Source organism: Dermacentor albipictus, chromosome 6 (genome assembly GCF_038994185.2).
Source record: "Dermacentor albipictus isolate Rhodes 1998 colony chromosome 6, USDA_Dalb.pri_finalv2, whole genome shotgun sequence".
Lineage (NCBI taxonomy): Eukaryota > Metazoa > Arthropoda > Arachnida > Ixodida > Ixodidae > Dermacentor > Dermacentor albipictus.
This window is the reverse complement of record NC_091826.1, coordinates 46,937,417-46,957,230: the sequence shown is the minus strand read 5'-3', so window position 1 is coordinate 46,957,230 and position 19,814 is coordinate 46,937,417. Positions and strand designations below refer to the sequence as shown.

The 19,814-nt window shown below is 47.2% G+C and overlaps 1 protein-coding gene across 1 annotated transcript in view; it reads left to right on the top strand.

Annotated features, from left to right (window-relative positions):
* Nucleotides 1-16,471, top strand: part of LOC139061039 (uncharacterized) — a 30,699-nt gene extending 14,228 nt beyond the window's left edge. Inside the window, exons 4-8 of the mRNA XM_070540474.1 lie at nucleotides 2,104-2,366; nucleotides 5,697-5,979; nucleotides 10,703-10,960; nucleotides 13,813-14,129; nucleotides 16,068-16,471. Coding sequence (XP_070396575.1) covers nucleotides 2,104-2,366; nucleotides 5,697-5,979; nucleotides 10,703-10,960; nucleotides 13,813-14,129; nucleotides 16,068-16,449 — 1,503 coding nt within the window. The 3' untranslated portion in view covers nucleotides 16,450-16,471. The remainder of the gene's footprint in view (nucleotides 1-2,103; nucleotides 2,367-5,696; nucleotides 5,980-10,702; nucleotides 10,961-13,812; nucleotides 14,130-16,067) is intronic.
* Nucleotides 16,472-19,814: the final 3,343 nt, after the last annotated feature.

Below are 19,814 nucleotides of genomic sequence, written 5' to 3'. Positions count from 1 at the left end.
ATTTCCTACGCAACGCGTTATTTACACGTAGTTCACTCTCCCCCAATATATATGGGGGAGGAGGAGTAGGATATGACGATGCGTAGAGTAAGGTATAAAGGAAAGTGATAACCGCAAAAATATGGGGGGGCAGGGGGGGAGGGCTTTAGGCGAAGCCAAAATGGAAAATAGCGCCGCGAAACGCTAGCTGTCAAGAGAGAAGAATGCGAAAACGCTGTCCTCACCACCGGTAACGTCACACAAGGATAACCGCACAGTGGGGGTTTGCGAATTACTGCCCCACGACAGTAACGGAGGGGTATACTCGAAAACAATTCGTTACTTCTCCGAACATAAATGAACCCAAAACAGATACCACAAGCGGAACCAACTTGCCTGGCACTTGCAGTACCTCTGCAGATATTTTCTGCAAATATTCACACAATGCTCATCTTCACTAGCAATTCCTTTTCAGGACTGATGCGTTCATCTTCCCGCGTTCTTTTTCTCTCTTTTTTTGGTGAAGACAATATATGCGTGATGGGACGTAAGGCGGTGTTCTAGCTTATAAGCATCTTGCTAGCGTGTACGGTTCCTCAGCGTCTGCGGCCACTATGAAGCTCGGCGCTTCCTTGTTGCAGATGCTTGGAGAAGGTGGTATGGCCAATCCAAAGTTACAAAAAATCATCCTAGCAATAACGCGATAAGTGGCCGTTGATAAAAGAAACATTGCAATGTGCCGGTTCCATTCGTCGGCCAACATCAGGTGCAGCGCAAAGGCGAGGATATAACTACTGAGCTCCGGGGTTTGTCTGAAATATCCTCGATTCTGACGCATGGCGCGATCTCTGGTGTTCTGGTGCAGTTCCCGCCTAATTCAGGTTCTGAAAGCTGCAGCGTCTGTTACAGCTTGTCCCGTCGGTACAGTAACTGGTTACATGTAATTGATTACTGGAAAAAAAAAGAGAAAGAACTCATCAGCGCTTTCACTCTGCGAAGAAGGACGATCGAGCAGCGAAGCTGTGGTACTTTTTGCCTCAATCGACGCATCAGCGTGTGTCTGTATATTTGTACACATATATTACAAAGTTGCCTAGGCGACTATGACGCAACCACAACAAACAACGCCCACTCGTGTCAACAGTGTGCATAGGACGCAGGTGGCCGTTAAACTGATCCTCGATGCGAGCTACGATACACGTTGACTGGAGCGCAGTCCAAAGGAGTGCACGAAATAATATATTTGTTTGTAATTAGCGATTGAGCATAATTCTTACATAATTAGCTGAATTAAACTTGCAAGGGCTTGAGTTTTATTCTTGCGTACAAAGATGGGGCTGTCCGTTTCCATCCCGTAGAAGTCCGTGTATTGATGGCAAAACGCGAATTGCACAATATTTACAACTTCACTGTGAACTAGGCGATTAGCAAAAGCAGATGAAACTCCTGCGCATTGTTAGAGTCTTCTTAGCGGCTAAATTTCATATAATTTGTTTCGCGATAGTATCCATAAAACAAGAGTTACAGCCATTTCTTACAACCATACTCCCTGCGTAGTCGGCCATGTATTGCCAGCAGACCGGGACTCTCCAGCGTTTACAACTTCACTGTGAACTAACTTCCTTATGACAAATAAATGAAACAGCGTAATGATAGATTCGTCTGAGCGGCCAATATCAGTTAAATTTTTTCGAGATACTTAGATTAGATTGAGAGCCAGAAAGCATTCGCGAGGAACTGGAGACGAAATTTTTTGTTTTTTTTTGTTTTTGTTTCGACGCGATCGTTGTAGGCGGACATCGACCAACACCACATTGTAGCTACATACAGCTTCGCTGTTAAATTTATACGGTAACCGCGAGCGTTATCGATTAAACGAAGTATTCGTTAATTTGCAAAATTAGCGAGAAATGTAATGGATTACAATTAATTGTTTAATGTAATTCCTCACGTAGAAGTCTGCCTTAAAGGCTTGAAAAGAAAAGCGCACTATCGTAATTTTGCAAGTCTTCTATTGGCTAATTGAGCCTAAATTATCATATTTCCTATTATTCTAAATTAGCCTAAATTATTATCGCTATTCATCGTCGCTTCAACATTTCTCGCCGATGGTGTCACGTGCAGGTGAGTGTCAGCAAGAACGCCAGAGAGTCGCCCGCTGTCACCTTCAGCTTGGACAAGGAGTTCATAACCACACTTGAGATGCTGAAGCGGCACAGGATGACGAAGCGAATCCTGGGCCACTTCAAGCTGACGTACGCCACCTTTGCGTCTACACCGAAGCTGGCCAAGGACAAGGGGCGCTCCGATCAGCTCTTCAAAGACCTCATGGAAATCAGCAGCAAATTTGGGGCCTCCACGTCCTACGAGAACACCATGGCCGACAGGTATGGTGAACATTGCACCCCCCTTCTGAAAGCTTCAAAGCCAAGCAGGCATCGCACACAGCGTAAATGTTGAATAGGGGAAACTACGCATGGGTGAATCTCTTGCGTGTAACAATGATAATCGGTGGTTTAACAAGGATAATCGGTGATAAGCGCCCTGTGGATCAGTGAGAATTCTTCAGCAATTTTGTCGTGTAACCGTGCACGTGACTCATAATTAGCGGGCTTGACTGCGCGTGAAAGCATTCTGCACCCACAATCACAGGCTTACCCATGTGATGAGAGTAGAATATTTCCAGGCGTTGGATGGAAGTCGATTGATGCTATACGCGGGTAATCAAAGATAGTTGAGAGAGCTCGGCGTGTTTTGTGCAACGAAGAAAGCGGCTCCACGCCCACGAACTGAAGTATATACGCACTTCGACGCACGGGCATTGGTTGACCATTCCCGGACAATCTATAGTTTCGTAATCACTACTTGGCCCCGAAGTATTATGTATTATGCACGGACCCAAGGTAACCTTTCCATGCAAATGGGGGGGGGGGGTATCTTTACTAGTACAAATAGGCATAACGTCCACCATTCGCCATAAAGACGCGTAAACCCGCCAAAGAGAAATGAAAGAAGTCGCATCTCACAGTTAGGCCTGCGAGATACAACTATCCTTTAATTGCCAAACAAGGAACCACATCAAATGGACTCGCGCAGGAAAGAAGGGCAGGCAGAACGCTGCCAAGAACAAGTAAACAAGCGAAAATGTAAAATGAAAAATTTCAGTAGTAGAATACAACTTAAAAAAACAGCAGTTAGCAACCGAGGCACAGGGACCGCGCGGGGTTGTGTTACTCTGCCAGTCAATCACAGAAGCAAACAAAATCATCGTTATACGGCACTTTCAAAATGGCGTCATACTCTTAAAAAATTCGGAGTGTCCACTGTTCTTGAAGTCTCTTTTCATCGGTGGAAGCAATGAGCCGTTCAACAGACATGTACGAGGCGCATGGAGTCTGAGCATTGCACTCTTGAAAAGTCTATGGTACAGTTAATTTAACTGCTTAGCCCGTTTTACTCATGAAACTTCACTGCCAATTGAAGTGCAAATTGACAATATATATTTGTAGCAAAGCAACCATTCTACTTCAGTTCAATAACAAATTAGGCTTTCGCCATGCCGCTATAATAAGCGAAAGAAAACGTACAAAATTACGTGGTAATCATTTTTGTTCTGCGGTTACCGCCTTATTTGGGTAGCAAGGAAATTTGAAGTACGAATTATTTGCAGGCTCGCGGAGGAACAGTGATTGGTGGTTATGAGAGCATGGACAGGGCTTCAAAGCAGACTTAAATTGTGTCCGACTATAGTAGCGTTTATTGAAGTAGCTCTGGATGAATAATAGAGAAACATATATTTGCCGAACAATCCCAGTTCTTTTCGATCCTTCGTTTACTATTCTCTCAAGCGCCAAAACTTGCGTACTGTTATTTGGAAAGTTGAGTAACGATACGTGGCCGCCAGTCCCGCGCAACCGCATAGCGCGCAGGATGCTGTGGTTCTAGACGCGCTGCGCCCACCGCGAGAAGTTACAAAAACACGCACATAACCACAGCAAAGAAGTGGCTATACGTCAGGTGGTTCGACTCATAATTGTAGATGCGTCACTCAAAACACACGGAATTGCTCTGCACTTCCGGCGGTGTTTTGCCTACTTGCTTTTTAAGTAAAAAGATGTTGATCCATAAATATTCTCAAGAATAATGGTTAAATTTGTTAATTTTCACTTTTCCTTCCTGTTTGGCTGTTGCCTTGGCTCTCTCCCTAAGTAGATGACTTATTTTCTCAACACCTTGCGACTCTTGTTTCCAATTACTAATTTTGCGCGAAACGTGCTGTACAATTGGGAAAAACCAGACGAGGTAACAGGTGAAAGGCATATTGCCTATGGGTTTAAGAGTTATTTCAGGGTTTTATTATGGACGCTGTTTCGCATAAATTTGCGCGTTATATAACCCATATCGCGTGTATATGGTTCCGGAGATCTGCCAGTTTAAGCTAGCGAGTGTACAAGGCATATCGACTTGGAACGAATTGATAGGATGGCACCGGATTCGAGATATGCACTGTCAAACTTGCGGTAAAAATGCACAGTTGCACTTTTTCGAGAAAAGGCTGTTTTGTGCATTTTAGCGCAAGAGTAAATAGAACCCCAATCCATTTTGTCGGACGGTTGGAAGTATAATATCTCGAAACTGGTTTAATCCTGAGACTTCTTTCCAAGTGGGCACGCCTTGTGACCTCACTGGCTAGCAAACATAAATGCGCAGCGTAATGTAATTAAATAAAAAAGTTCATTACTCCAATTACTCAAATTATTCAAATAAGCATCTTGAACTCTCGTACAATTAATGACTTCCTCGTCGAGTAATCTAGCTCAAGGGTTAGATTCGTGCTATCCGCCAAAGGCAATTTTCGAAAAATTCTAAAGAGACACTGAAGACTGCTTACGTGTGAGAACGCGAGAGCGGTGTACCGCTTGCAGACCTCGAAACATCATGAACGCATTCATTTTATAGGCTCCTAACGTGGCGCCCTCTTTTCCCTGTAAGCTGCGCTGTCACGTGTTCAATGCTCCTGTGCGCACCTCTAGTCAGCCAGACGTTTTCGACGTGACGTGTGCAATGACGCATGCATTAGGGGAAGTTTTGATTGGATAGAACCGCGAGGTCAAAAAAAAAAAAAGACAGCCGTGGCCTCGACGAAACGTACTCGTCTTGCACCGTGGATACCAGGGTTCAATTCCCAACCAGATCAAAACGAAGCCAATTCGCTTTTCAAAGACAATATTTTACTTTTTTGCAAGAACCTCAGGATACATTCGACGTCAATCCTAGCACTTTTTGACGTGTTTTTACACAGTGCGTCGTCGGCCATTTTTGGTACCACTTTTTTCCGTCACGCCCACTACGAAGGATTTTCGCCTAATGGGGCGCATGATGCTTTCACTCCAAAACATTGTGCAGCTAAACAAAGAACACCTGCTATATACTCTTTTCATATAGGTACTCTAAATAATGCGAGAACTTGGGCTTAGTAATATTGATTTAGCCCCTAATTGACCAATGCGCATCAAGATTACTCTGCATATCATATTCCTTGCATTCTGCCCGTTTTCGCGAAGTAAAAACGTCATCAGACATCTACCTTTTTTTTTAGAAAACCACGAAAGCTAGCATGTGTATCGTTCTCGAGCGTACCTAGTAGCCTTCATTGACAGCCTCGCTGGTCAAAGAAAAAAAAACCACTAAAAAGGAAGCACGTGACATGGTCGCAGCATGCCCCTCGAGCTTCACCCACGCAACATCCCAACGGTGGCGCCGTCTACCGACTACGACACCTGGAACGCCGCGCTGCGCCGCCACTTCAACCAGTCCTTCGACAACATCCCGTCAGTGACCATCAAACGCCCCAAATACTTCAGGGCGGTGTTCATGCTGCACGCCGCGTTCGGGGATACCAAGATTTTGGACTTTTTCGGCTGGCTCTCCATACAGTCGCTGATACACTTCACGAGCCCGAAGCTGCTCTCCAGTTACTACTACTCTTCCGAGGAGCAGGTAAGGAGTCGTGCTTTCCACACGCAATGACGTTGCGGAATTTCATCCCTGAGAACACATGCAAGGTTCGGAAATTATTTCGTGCCAAACAAAAAACGTTACATGGCATTCCGTAGCTGTGTTGTCTGGGTCACCAGTGTTTCGATGTCGGATTTATTCTCTGCTTTATTGCGCACTTATCGAGCACAAGCACTTATACGGGCACTCGAGGCACACTCGCGCCGTCGCCGTCGCCGTGATGTCCCGGTGTGGATGGTGCAAGTCGCCGCGTTTACGCGAGGCTCGAGCGCGGAGTTTTGCGAGGTCTCCTGAGACGCGAGGGCCGCGCAGTGTGTTTGTCTGCAAAACAATACCGCATTCACTAGAGGCGCTTTTGTCGCGCTTTGAACCATCGAACTCATGGCTGAGTGGTAGCATCTCCGTCTCACACTCCGGAGACCCTGATTCCATTCCCACCCAGCCCTTCTTCCAGGTTGTTTTATGCGAAGCATATTACTAGAGCTCAACCCAGCTGCTCAGGCGTGGCGGTGTCGCCTTCAATACCACGTGACACCGTGACATCACGACAGAGGAGAAATGAGGCTCCAACTCGCGCCGTCGCTCGCGGCGTCGTCTTCAAGGCTGACCACGTGACACCGTGATGTCACGACAGAGGAGAAACGGGGCTCCAACTCGCGCCATCGCTCACGGCGTCGCGGCTGTATATAAGCAGCTGCGCTTGCCTCTGCTAGACACTCACGAGGTGAGATGCCTCCTGGAGACAGAGCTCCTCGTTGGAATGAGAAGCGAAGGTTGCGGCATGCTACAGAGACTCTTTCTAGGTGGCTTTGCTACGGCGCAGCGACTACGCGCCCCGCATCGGACGCGGTGAGCGTCGAGCAACGCAGCGTTCGGTGCGACAACGAAATGTGCGCCTGAGCAAGCGCCGCACGCATGAGCCGACGCCGATGACACCGGCTTTTCTGCGACAAGAGCTCCTTATCGCTGTCGCGTTAAAAAAAAGGCTCGTATGCTTCGCATCGTGGGCTTAACCTTAGCTAAGCCACAGCCAGTTTTTTATTTATGTATCGCCTTACGGGATTTTTTGCTCACGGCCAACACCGCCAACAACTGCTTTTCTGCGACACGAGCTCCTTAACGCTGTCGCGTTAAAACGACGCACCCTAGTCACGGGCACGCGATCACGGTTTCGCTCAATAAGCTTGCCGCGGAGCTGCAGACCGGCGTTCTCCATTGCTCTACTGGCGGGAGCGTTTGCGAGTACAGCCACTTAGAGTTCCTGCTGTGCGGCGCTGCCCTTACAACACTGTGCATCATACACAGTTGTCTGACCGGAACGACTTCAAGCAGCAAACGCTGACGGTTGTTCTCTTTTCTCGTCTCGCAAACTGTTGAGACGCGACGCCGGCAATGGCGCTGGGGTCGCTCTTCATCCAGCCACCGTTGTGAGGCACCTCATCTTCAAGCGTGTTCGTTCTTGTTCAGGCGCCTAATGTCCACGTGGTTGCTTTCGTGCTATCGCGCTAACGGATTTTGTGCGGATCAGAACCGTGAACGTCATTGGAGGGAAAGCGAGATGAATTGGCGCTACAAGAAATGCCGCGGAGCAGCACCGCCGTCTTGCAGCGACCGCGATCCAATCAAAACAGAAAACGCAGTGACTAGACAAGTATGAACGGGCGTCTGCAGCCGGCGTGAACAGTACGGCCGTGGTAAATGCGGCGGCGGAGACTGCCGCCTTGCGCTAAAAGTGGCGTCAGAGTAGACTTGCTGAGCGGGTGTGCGTCCGTGAGTATGCGTCCAAATTTGCTTTTACGTCATGCATCTGTAACCCTGCCGTACTGCTGCTACCCATTGACAGTGATTGCACAATGAAGTTCTCGAATGAATCTGACGCCTTGTGCAGACGTGCCCAAGTTTTTCCGATAAGTACAGTTAAAACTCGTTCTAACGAAACACGATTTTACGAAGTTCCCGATCTGACGATGAAATTTCCGTTACGCGGCAGGTGCCCATAGGGTTGAACGTTGTCATCAACTCGAATTAACGTATCTAACTTGGCCTAAGTCGATTTAACGAAGCTTTTTACTGTAATAGATGAGCAAAAAAGAACGGCGATTTCTTTCGAATTTTGACGCATACGGGTTTTTTCTCGAACGTGGGCTTTAAAGCTAACGCGTTGGAACATCTAGGCGCCCTAGTCGCGGCCCTAGCTTTATTTTGATGAGACTGCATGCCACGCCCATGTGCGGAAATGCGGACTCAACACCGCCTCGGTAGAGGCGGTGGTGGTTGCTTTCGTTATGTCATGGTTTACGCCACAGGTCGCCCCATTAGGGGCAACTACGATGCAGCGACAGCCTTTTGGCGTGTAGCTACGTTACAATTTAACATTTCGAAGAGCCGAAAAATGCTTTCCTCGAGTGTACAAACTTCCCGATTTAACGAAATAAATCGAGCGTGGTCATCACTTCATTAGATCGAGTTTCGACTGTACTCCGTCGAACTATAGCGTAGTCGCCAAGGGTGGATGCGAGGCGCCACCGCTTCTATGGCAAAACTGTCTGCGTGGTCACCTCGCGACGTAAGCCCGTAGCACGTACACGTCCTGTAAGTAGCGATGCTATATGCGTCACTCTAATGAGTGCTTCCATCGCGACGATCAGCTGTATGCGCGATCTTCTTCGCTTTTAAGAAACTTGCTTACCTTCGTGTCGCTTAGCAGCCGGAAAGAAATTACCACCACTGCCGGGAATTGAACCGCGGTCTATGCGTGGGAAATAAACTGTTCACCGCGCAGCTAATGTAGCAGCTGGTGTGTTGCTCGCCGCCGGGTGTCTCGGAGGCTCGTGCTGGCTTGGGTGTGAGTCGAGCCGGTCTCGCTATAGCTGCACATGGGGCATTTGGTGAGAGGGCCGAGCACAAATGTATACTCTTGCAAGCGCTCTTAGTCTTCGCACAGAGCTCAGAGATCGGAGGAACATTTAAGCGAAATGCCAAAATCTCTTTATAAACTGATAAAGTATTGTTTCAAAACTATGTGTTAGCCAATTTCTTGGTAGTAGGTTGCGTACTGGAAACGATAATAAATTGTCAAAGTTTTACTTTTGCTCGGTTTTTCCCGCCCACAAAAACCGGCGCCAGGTCAGTGTGACTTCACAAATTTTGAGGTATCTTTTTTTCGTATTTTGGCCATTGTGGCCGAAGTTTTTCTAACTTGAAACTTGCCGAATTCAGTCACCGAGCTCTTTGGATTGAAATGTAGTCCTCCATAATGATGAAAGATTAACTAGGCCAAAGCAGACATTGGCAGAATCCGTCACGTGACGGCGAGCTTGCGCTTGAAATTCAGGGCGGCGTCAGCACGAGTTCATTATATTTGCATGCTTTCTGCTTTGCGGAGCCTTTTCTCGTCATGGTAAGGGGTATTTTTTCTCGGGACTTCTTCTCACTTTGCTGTAGGGTAATATTCTGCTGCCCGTGGAATAATTTCCGGTTTACGCCCCTTCAACTACTCTGGAAAATAATGCAAGGCGAAGTGGAAAAAAACGTGACGGGAGGTTTTACTCGGTGTCCGAGATGTGTGCGATTTGTTAAATGTTCTCGCTGGCTAGGCGGAATTTTTTTCGGTTCGCTAAACAATCATTACCCGCCAGTGAACGTTGTTGGAGGACGCTGGTTAACGCTGACGGCTGGAGTGCCTCACTTTTTTTTTTGCGCGTAAGTTTCTTTTTTCTCTTTCGTTCACAGAGAAGCAGTACGTTCCGTCTGCATTGGGTAAACAAGCAATCGAGTGGTATTGTCGACTTGTCATTTCCTTTCCTGCAATTAACTACAGGGTTCAGACCATCATAACACCAGATGGAATAGTGGCGAATGTCCCCGCACCCCTAAAATTTAAGTTGCCGCAACAGTTGTTTCACCGAACCAGTTTCGACTGCCAACCAGGGGCTGTATCCATCATCACGTCATGAAACAGTGCCTCACTCTGTTCCTGTACTCGCTACAACGGGCGCGCGCGAAGGCATTAAGACAACCGCGCATCCCAATTATTTCTGCGCATTAACACATTCTGCTGGGTCATGACGTCGGAGTTATTTTCGAAACGCCAGGCTTGGCGCTTCGAGATCAAATCTAGTAATACCAGTCTAAAATATCTCACGTCTTGCCCAAAGTTCGAGCTTGCTAAGTGTCCGTCCTTAGACGTACGAGAAGAGCGTGTTAAATGTACTTTACGACTACGGCACGCGAGTTGGCAAGAAGTAATGAGCGAATAAACTTCGTCGCGACAAAGCTACATTCCACAAAAAAGTTGAGGGAAGCGCTGGTGCCTACGCTGTGGCAGAATCGCGTAAATAAATTGTTCTCACGAAGCAGCTATATAACCGAATTTCATTGTCATTTCCAGTAGTAGGACCTGGCAGACAGAAAGCAGTATTACGCTTATACGCTTGTATGCAACATGACGCAGCATATTCACACTTTCACACATTTCCAGAGCAGCTATGTTGCCGGCTTTCGTTATCACTTCCAAAAGTAGGAACTGGCTGAAAAGAAACAGCATTGCTCTAATAACGCCTGTGTGCAACCTGACGCAGCGTATTCACATTTAAACGCGTTCGCAAAGCACGCTCGGCTGGGTCAATGGCCCCGAAAAATACAAACCTTAGCGAGTTAGCGGCACCTGTCGTTACAGTAAAGTCGAGCGCTCCGCAACTCGCAGGCCTTCACCGCGCACCGAAGCCACTGCCTTGCACAAACGCACGCGGCTTTCCGCTCCGCCCTCAACGCCCACATCTGGATGGTCGTGCCCAAGGCGACTCTACAGGACGTGCGCGAAACGGCGAACGACGTCTGGCGAGCCTTCGCGGAGCTGCTGGGCGAGGAAAACCGGACGCTGGTGGGCAGCAGCAAGCCGCCGCCCAAGGACCCGTACCAGGAGGCCCTCTTCTTGTACCGGTCGATGTCCAAGCCCGAGAAGGTGGGCGTTTTTATTTTTTGCAGTGATTTATTTTAGAATGTCGTCAGTGCGAATGCGCATTACCGATGGCACACGGACAAAAGAAAGCGCGAACGAAACAAGTGCAGTGAAACCTCGTTATAACGAAAAGAGATGTCAGGAAATAACGAATATAACGAAGTAACGATGAACCACAATACAGACGCATAGTGCAGTACGTGCGATATCGATATCAATAACGAAGTAACGCTACATTACGTTTCAATATTGTTGTAAGGAGGTTTTATTGTATAGCGTGTGCACAGCGAAACAGCTTACACAACCATACGCAATCTGAGTACAATTTTTGTGTTTTACGTGCCAAAACCACGACTTGTTTATGAGGCATTCCACCTCTTCCAACTACGGACTATGCTATTATCCTATTCAACTACGGACTATCCTATTTTTGACCACTTGCCGATCTTTAACGTGCTCCCACTTCATGGAACACGGGTAGTTCTTGCACTTCGCCCCCATCGAAATGCCGACTCCGCGGCGGGGATTCGATCCTATGGTCTTGCGCGCTTAGCAACGAAATAGAAGCTAATCCAACACCGTGGATAACACGAAACCTCAATACAACGTTGAAATCATACAACACATACAAAGTCATATATAATCAGTAGAAAAAATATTTCAAAAACGATGCCACTAGCTAGCTGTGGAAGGTGGTTCCGTGATATGCATGTGCTTTTGAGGCAGAAAACGTGGGAGTCCGTAACATTCTTCCGGGGACGAAAGAAGCTCTCCATTAAATGTTTTATTGCGCATGGCCTGTGATGCACAAATAAAGGACTAGTTGACAATTAGCGTAATTGATACGCTGTTTTATTCCAGATGCTGACGCCGGCCGTATCTAGTTTCCTTTATTCGATGCGCCTTTATCAGTCGGTTCATTACACTTCCCCCAGCGTTACATACCACATTGACGCAGGGCAAACTCTATTTTTTCTCTTGCCAAACTCAAGTACACTTTCGTTTGCTCTCCTTTTAGCATCCTGTATTGGCTATTCAAGGCGACCAGGCTGTTCTTGTGATAAACAAATCCCACTTCATTCGGGCTGTTGGTGTTGAGTTCATCTGTCAATTACACATTGCATCGCGTTACTGGCCCATTAAACTTCCGCATTTTATTATACCGCGCTTAGCAGTGAACTGCTTAAGCAACGAAGTCCACGTCTTAATCAAAAATGAATCATTGACAGCGGCCTAAAGTTCGAAGGCGGGGCTCATAATATTCACGGGAGAGATCTTCCAGCTGAGATTTGCGTTAGGCGATACATATCGGCACTGCTCTGCCGTACAGTCAACAAAAATATTGAAGATTTCTACCTTAAGTACTGGCGAGTTGCTGCTCATAGGAGTTGGCGGCAATCCTCAGAAGACTCTTCTTATAGGGTGCTCGAAGAAGTGCCAAGCACCCATTACCACACTTATGCGTGTGAAAATTTTTGGTTCTGACATTATGTTCTCGCCCACACCTCTATTATGAGATGCTACGAGCTAAATGAGTAATAGCTAGGCGTAACAGAGGGTGTGGAGTGAAACTTTAATACCCTCTGGGGTGTAATTGTAAACTCGGCGTGGAAATAGGCGAACCTTATCTGCTTTCGCTTGTGAATTTGCGTTATACAGGTTAGTGGCAAATATTACGAATAGCAGAACAAGCACGAGGCAAATTGAAATGCTCAATTTGTCCTTTTCTCGTCGAATCTAAGCACCTTCGCTATTCTCGGAGCAACGTGTACGGACGAGAAGAACATCAGTTTGGCCTAGTTGGTGTTTACTGCATATCATATTGATGGCAAATAATGATGGGAACAGTGGAAGAGAACACAAAAATACGACATGGGCGGTAACTTTCAACTGTCTTATTCACGGCAACCCATGGGCATATATAGACAAATAGAACATGCGCAGAACGCAGCTCCCAAGAACATTGATCAGCCCAGCGGGGCAACCGATTATCAAAAAAATCTATCTCCGATCGAAACAACCTAATGGAAGCGTCACTAACACAGTCTTGGTCTATCTTCTTTATGTGATATGCCTGCATCAGTTCGCGTGCAGTCTGGTCCTGGCTTCTCCCCGGAATCTTTATTTTTCTTTATTTGCGGTCACTATCATATGCGGAGAATGGACGGGATGTGAAAGAAAGGAAAGGTAAAGCGAAGACACGTCCCGTCTTTTCTCGCTCCACCGAGAGTGAGGTGGCTCAATCTCACACAGCGTTTAGTACCACCCTCTAACAGAGCCTTGCACAGTTCGGGGCACACTACGCCCCCCCGCCGTACTCGCCGCCTGTCTTGCGTGCCTACATATAGTATGACGCTGCGCGCGCTGCATACGGCCGTAATGATAACAGCATTTGTGTTACCAACACGACACGGCGTTTTGTGCAGGAACGTATAGCGAACGCAGAATTTTCCTGAAAGAAAGAGCAAACCAGGCACATTACGATAACTATTTGGGGACAAGATGCACTCTAAAAGGTGGCAAATTTTCTACGCCCTTAAAAAGATTCCTCCCTTTGGCGCTTATCTTGTGCCACAAGAATAATCGTGATCTATCTTTCCCGTACTTCCTTTCTTTAACACTGCGTTCCCGGTACTTTCAAGTCACGAAAAGCATGCGCATTTTTAGCGTGACGTATAGCATTGCGGAAAGAAAAGTAGCGAGCGCAGCGTTTTCAAAAACGAAAGCGCAAGCAATTGAGGCAGACGACGATTATTGTTGTAGGACAAATATGCACCTCAAAAGGTGAAACTGTTTCAAGAGCGCAGAGTGCGCTCCCTCTAGCCAACTAGCGTCTTCCACGTTCTCGACGACAGGTCAACGCCTTCTACGCATCCGTGCCCCCTATGAAAATGAAGCCGCTCTACAACTACGTGGCCGTCAAAGGCGCCATGCGTGGTCTCATGCGGGACCCGGAGTTCCGGTTCATGAACCAGGAGTGGAAGATCGAGGACTCCAGCACCCTGCGGGGGTACAGCCTGGTGCCGCCCGAGCTGGAGTTCCCGTGGCTGGGACCGGGAAGGCCTTACGCCCTCGCCCTGGCCGGACTGGGCGTCCGAATGGCGGCCACGCTCTACTTCCAATCGGTGGCGAGGCTGGCGAACGCCTCAGAGACTACAGCCGCCAATTTCAGGCAAGTAAAAAAAAAATGGCTGTGGCTTAGCTAAGGTTAAGCCCAGGATGCGAAGCATACTAGCCTTTATTTTAACGCGACAGCGTTAAGGAGCTCGCGTCGCAGAAAAGCCGGTGTCGTCGGTGTCCGTGTCTGCGGCGTTGCACTTCATGAATAAATCGTTGTCGCGCCGAACGCTGTGTTGCTCGACGCTCACCGCGTCCGATGCGGGGGCGACGCAGCGAGCGACGGCGGGAGTTCGAGCCCCGTTTCTCCTCTATCGTGACGTCACGGTGTCACGTGGTATCGAAGGCAACACCGCCGCGCCTGAGGAACTGGGTTGAGCTCTAGTAATATGCTTCGCATAAAAAGCGATGGAAATCATTTCAGTGTCCATTTATGCGGTTCATTGATTCCCCGTCGTACAGCTGGGAAGCGTTTAGCACTTCTGTGGCTGATGCCAACAGATAACGAAGCTACGGAAAAGCGCAGAAGAAAGGAAGTATTCGATATTTGAAGCATTCCAATAACAAAGAACAAATCGCAGATGATTAGGTTTAAGTACGTGACAAGGAAAATGAGAGTGAAAAAGAAAAGGCAACTTTCCAGTATGGAGGAGCAGGGTCCATGACCCCTCCTTGCGACGTGTGGCGCTGTCGTCGCATGCGATGCAGCTAAGATAGAGCTACCACGTGACGCCGTGAGATAACCCTATCGGATCAATGCTTCGTGGTTTGCATGTGCTCTGAAATTGTTAGACACGCTTAGTGTGAAGAATGTTTATATTAAACTTGAAAATGTGCACAGCTATGCAGGATCAGTGTATTGCTTCATGCCAGACTTTGGGAGTGCCGGCGAGAGATCTGACGATATTGTGTTGTTCGGAATTATAGGCTTGGATATGTAGGATGGTGTCTATCTTATCTTTTTTTCTCTTTAGTCTGTTAAACGTTCGACTAATACTGGAGTATTGTAGTATGCTTGCGTCCATTAACGAGCTCAATAATGTGGCGATGTTGTAAAATGTACATCGAAATGCAATGACACTTGCATTAAAAACATGATCATTACACTTCTCGGTCTCAACTGCAGAAGGGAGATAAATTACCCACCATTAGCAATTGCTGTGTGCGATGTTATTACGCCTTAAGTTTTTCTGCCAGCACAAAAATGATCAATTTAAAACTGAACCTGACAAATACGCTCACAATTTTTAGAGTAACGAGACATGAGCGCATTGAACACTTATTCAAGTACAGATTTCTAAGCTAAGACAAACTTTTCTGACAGAAAGTCAGAAAACGGAATATGTTTCCACGTGAGCTTGTGAACTGTAGGTCTAATAACGTCTTGTCAAAAACGAAACGAAACGAAGGTCTATCTGAGAATGTTGACCAAGTAGAATAGAGCTGAAGGCAGCAATGGTTCCTTTTCTTAGCGCTAATAATTTTTCCGTACAGACGTCTATTGTATCCCTTCTACTGCTTATATATATGCGCTTCTTTCTTTTTCTAATTTTGACGGCTGATGGCGTGTCTTCTCACCCATTTTGGGCCCCCTCTGTAATTCCGAATTCTGGCCGAAAATGGCCCAATTTCGTCGAAAGACCCCAGTCGTCAACACATTTTACGTCCTCCGTCAGAATAAACTCGCTCCAGTTTGCGCTGCCCCGAGGGATTACCTGCGGCGCCATCGACCAGAAGCTCCGCAAAACACTGCAAAGGAATGCTGCAAAAATGAAACAGTACTAATGACAAGCTCAGCTCCTCCGTCCATGGAACGAAAGGGGCTAGTATTCACTAGGGTACGAACCCATCTTCCGAATCTTGCAATAGTCTCCGACTGAGGCTACAGCAGCAGCTGTAGAAGTGCGTAAATGATTATATAGGGGCGGGGGGGGGGGCAATGCTCAAGACAGTGCTCGCGAACAAAAGAAATGTTCCGCAAATGCGGCCGCAGATGCCTGGCGCCCTCTGCCAAAGACGAAGACGGTGTCGGCGCGGACATTCCGGCCGCAGCCGCTGCTCTGCGCGTGGTCTGGAGAACCTGGGAGGCGGCGAGAAGGGCGAACGCGACCCCGGCGATCAACCTCGGACCCGTGCCCAGCGACGCCGCCGTGTTCGCCTTCCACTGCTGGTTCTCGTGCGGACTGCGACCCTACCACGAAATGATTTGCAACTTGCCCCTGATGCACTCTAGCGACTTCGCGCGCGTCTATGGTTGCAAGGAAGGTTCGAGGATGAACCCGAAAACCAAGTGCGCGATCAGGGTGTGGGGCTTCGCGCGCGTGAACCTCTTCTATAGGGTTTACGCGCAGAGGATGCATCCCAGCACACTGTAATAAATGTGTGCTTTATCGCGGATTTCGCTTTTTTTTTCTGCGTCTGTCAATCTGTCCCTCCATCTCTCCGTCAGTCAGGTCGGGCCACGTCAGGTCCGGTCAAGCCAAGCTAAGTCCTGTCCTGTCTGTCGGTATAGTGATCATAAGTTTACACATCAGGCTGATGAGCAAAAGAGATCGTGGGTTCAAACTCCGGCCACAAGGACCAGATTCTGGTGGGGTTGCAGAATGCAAAATGCTTGAGTCCCGCAACCTGTGTACAGTGTTCTCGATTGTAGCAAGATATTCTGGTTGTAGCTGCAGACGTTCAGATGCGAACCTCTCACAAGGAACGCGAACTTGTACGACCAACTGCAAGGTGTCACAACGTTCCTGACACATGAGAGCGCGTCATAGAGCTCCGCAACTTTTTTGATTTATTTGTAGTGTTGCACAAAAACCCTGCCGCAACCGCTGGTCGTATATGAACAACTGCAGGTAGTTTGCTTTCATCGGGCATTATGGTACCTAATCCCACGTGGTCAACGTTACGTATCATCATCAGCCTGGTTACGCCCACTGCAGGGCAAAGGCCTCTCCCCTATTTCTCCAACAACCCCGGCCATGTACTAATTGTGGCCATGCCGTACCTGCAAACTTCTTAATGTCATCCGCCCACCTAACTTTCTGTCGTCCCCTGCTACGCTTCCCTTCCCTTGGAATCCAGTCCGTAACCCTTAATGACCATCGGTTATCTTCCCTCCTCATTACATGTCTTGCCCATGCCCATTTCTTTTTCTTGATTTCAACTAAGATGTCATTAATTCGCGTTTGTTCCCTGACCCAATCTGCTCTTTTCTTATCCCTTAATGTTACACCTATCATTCTTCTTTCCATAGCTCGTTGCGTCGTCCTCAATTTGAGTAGAACTCTTTTCGTAAGCCTCCAGGTTTCTGCCCCGTAGGTGAGTACTGGTAAGACACAGCTATTACACACTTTTCTCTTGAGGGATAATGGCAACCTGCTGTTCATGATCTGAGAATGCCTGCCAAACGCACCCCAGCCCATTCTTATTCTTCTGATTATTTCTGTCTCATGATCCGGATCCGCCGTCACTACCTGCCCTAAGTAGATGTATTCCCTTGCGACTTCCAGTGCCTCGCTGCCTATTGTAAACTGCTGATCCCTTCCGAGACTGTTAAACATTACTTTAGTTTTCTGCAGATTAATTTTTAGACCCACTCTTCTGCTTTGCCTCTCCAGGTCAGTGAGCATGCATTGCAGTTGGTCCCCTGAGTTACTAAGCAAGGCAATATCATCAGCGAATCGCAAGTTACTAAGGTATTCTCCATTAACTTTTATCCCCATTTCTTCCCAATCCAGGTCTCTGAATACCTCCTGTAAACACGCTGTGAATAGCATTGGAGAGATGGTATCTCCCTGCTTGACGCCTTTCTTTATTGGGATTTTGTTGCTTTCTTTATGGAGTACTATGGTGGCTGTGGAGCCGCTATAGATATTTTTCAGTATTTTTACATATGGCTCGTCTACACCCTGATTCCACAATGCCTCCATGACTGCTGAGGTTTCGACAGAATCACATGCTTTCTCGTAATCAATGAAAGCTATATATAATGGTTGCTTATATTCCGCACATTTCTCTATCACCTGATTGATAGTGTGAATATGATCTATTGTTGAGTAGCCTTTACGGAATCCTGCCTGGTCCTTTGCTTGACAGAAGTCTAAGGTGTTCCTGATTCTATTTGCGATTACCTTAGTAAATAGTTTGTAGGCAACGGACAGTAAGCTGATTGGTCTATAATTTTTCAAGTCTTTGGCGTCCCCTTTCTTATGAATTAGGATTATGTTAGCATTTTTCCAAGATTCCGGTACGCTCGAGGTCATGAGGCATTGCGTATACAGGGTGGCCAGTTTCTCTAGAACAATCTGTCCCCCATCCTTCAACAAATCTGCTGTTACCTGATCCTCCCCAGCTGCCTTCCCCCTTTTCATATCTCCCAAGGCTTTCTTTACTTCTTCCGGCGTTACCTGTGGGATTTCGAATTCCTCTAGACTATTTTCTCTTCCATTATCGTCGTGGGTGGCACTGGTACTGTACAAATCTCTATAGAACTCCTCAGCCACTTGTACTATCTCATCCATATTAGTAATGATATTGCCGGCTTTGTCTCTTAGCGCATACATCTGATTCTTGCCAATTCCTAGTTTCTTTTTCACTGCTTTTAGGCTTCCTCCGTTCCTGAGAGCATGTTCAATTCTATCCATATTATACTTCCTTATGTCAGCTGTCTTACGCTTGTTGATTAACTTCGAAAGTTCTGCCAGTTCTATTCTAGCTGTAGGGTTAGAGGCTTTCATACATTGGCGTTTCTTGATCAGATCTTTCGTCTCCTGCGATAGTTTACTAGTATCCTGCCTAACGGAGTTACCACCGACTTCCATTGCACACTCCTTAATGATGTCCACAAGATTGTCGTTCATTGCTTCAACACTAAGGTCCTCTTCCTGAGTTAAAGCCGAATACCTGTTCTGTAGCTTGATCTGGAATTGCTCTATTTTCCCCCTAACCGCTAACTAATTGATCGGCTTCTTATATACCAGTTTCTTCCTTTCCCTTCTCAGGTCTAGGCTAATTCGAGTTCTTACCATCCTGTGATCACTGCAGCGCACCTTGCCGAGCACGTCCACATCTTTTATGATGCCAGGGTTAGCGCAGAGTATGAAGTCTATTTCATTTCTAGTCTCGCCGTTCGGGCCCCTCCACGTCCACTTTCGGCTATCCCGTTTGCGGAAGAAGGTATTCATTATCCTCATATTATTCTGTTCCGCAAACTCTACCAATAACTCCCCCCTGATATTCCTAGTGCCTATGCCATATTCCCCCACTGCTTTGTCTCCAGCCTGCTTTTTGCCTACCTTGGCATTAAAGTCACCCATAAGTATAGTGTATTTAGTTTTCACTCTACCCATCGCCGATTCCACGTCTTCATAGAAGCTTTCGACTTCCTGGTCATCATGACTGGATGTAGGGGCGTAGACCTGTACAATCTTCATTTTGTACCTCTTATTAAGTTTCACAACAAGACCTGCCACCCTCTCGTTAATGCTATAGAATTCCTGTATGTTACCAGCTATATTCTTATTAATCAGGAATCCGACGCCTAGTTCCCTTCTCTCTGCTAAGCCCCGGTAGCACAGGACGTGCCCGCTATTTAGCACTGTATATGCTTCTTTTGGCCTCCTAACTTCGCTGAGCCCTATTATATCCCATTTACTGCCTTCTAATTCCTCCAATAGCACTGCTAGACTCGCCTCACTAGATAACGTTCTAGCGTTAAACGTTGCCAGGTTCATATTCCAAT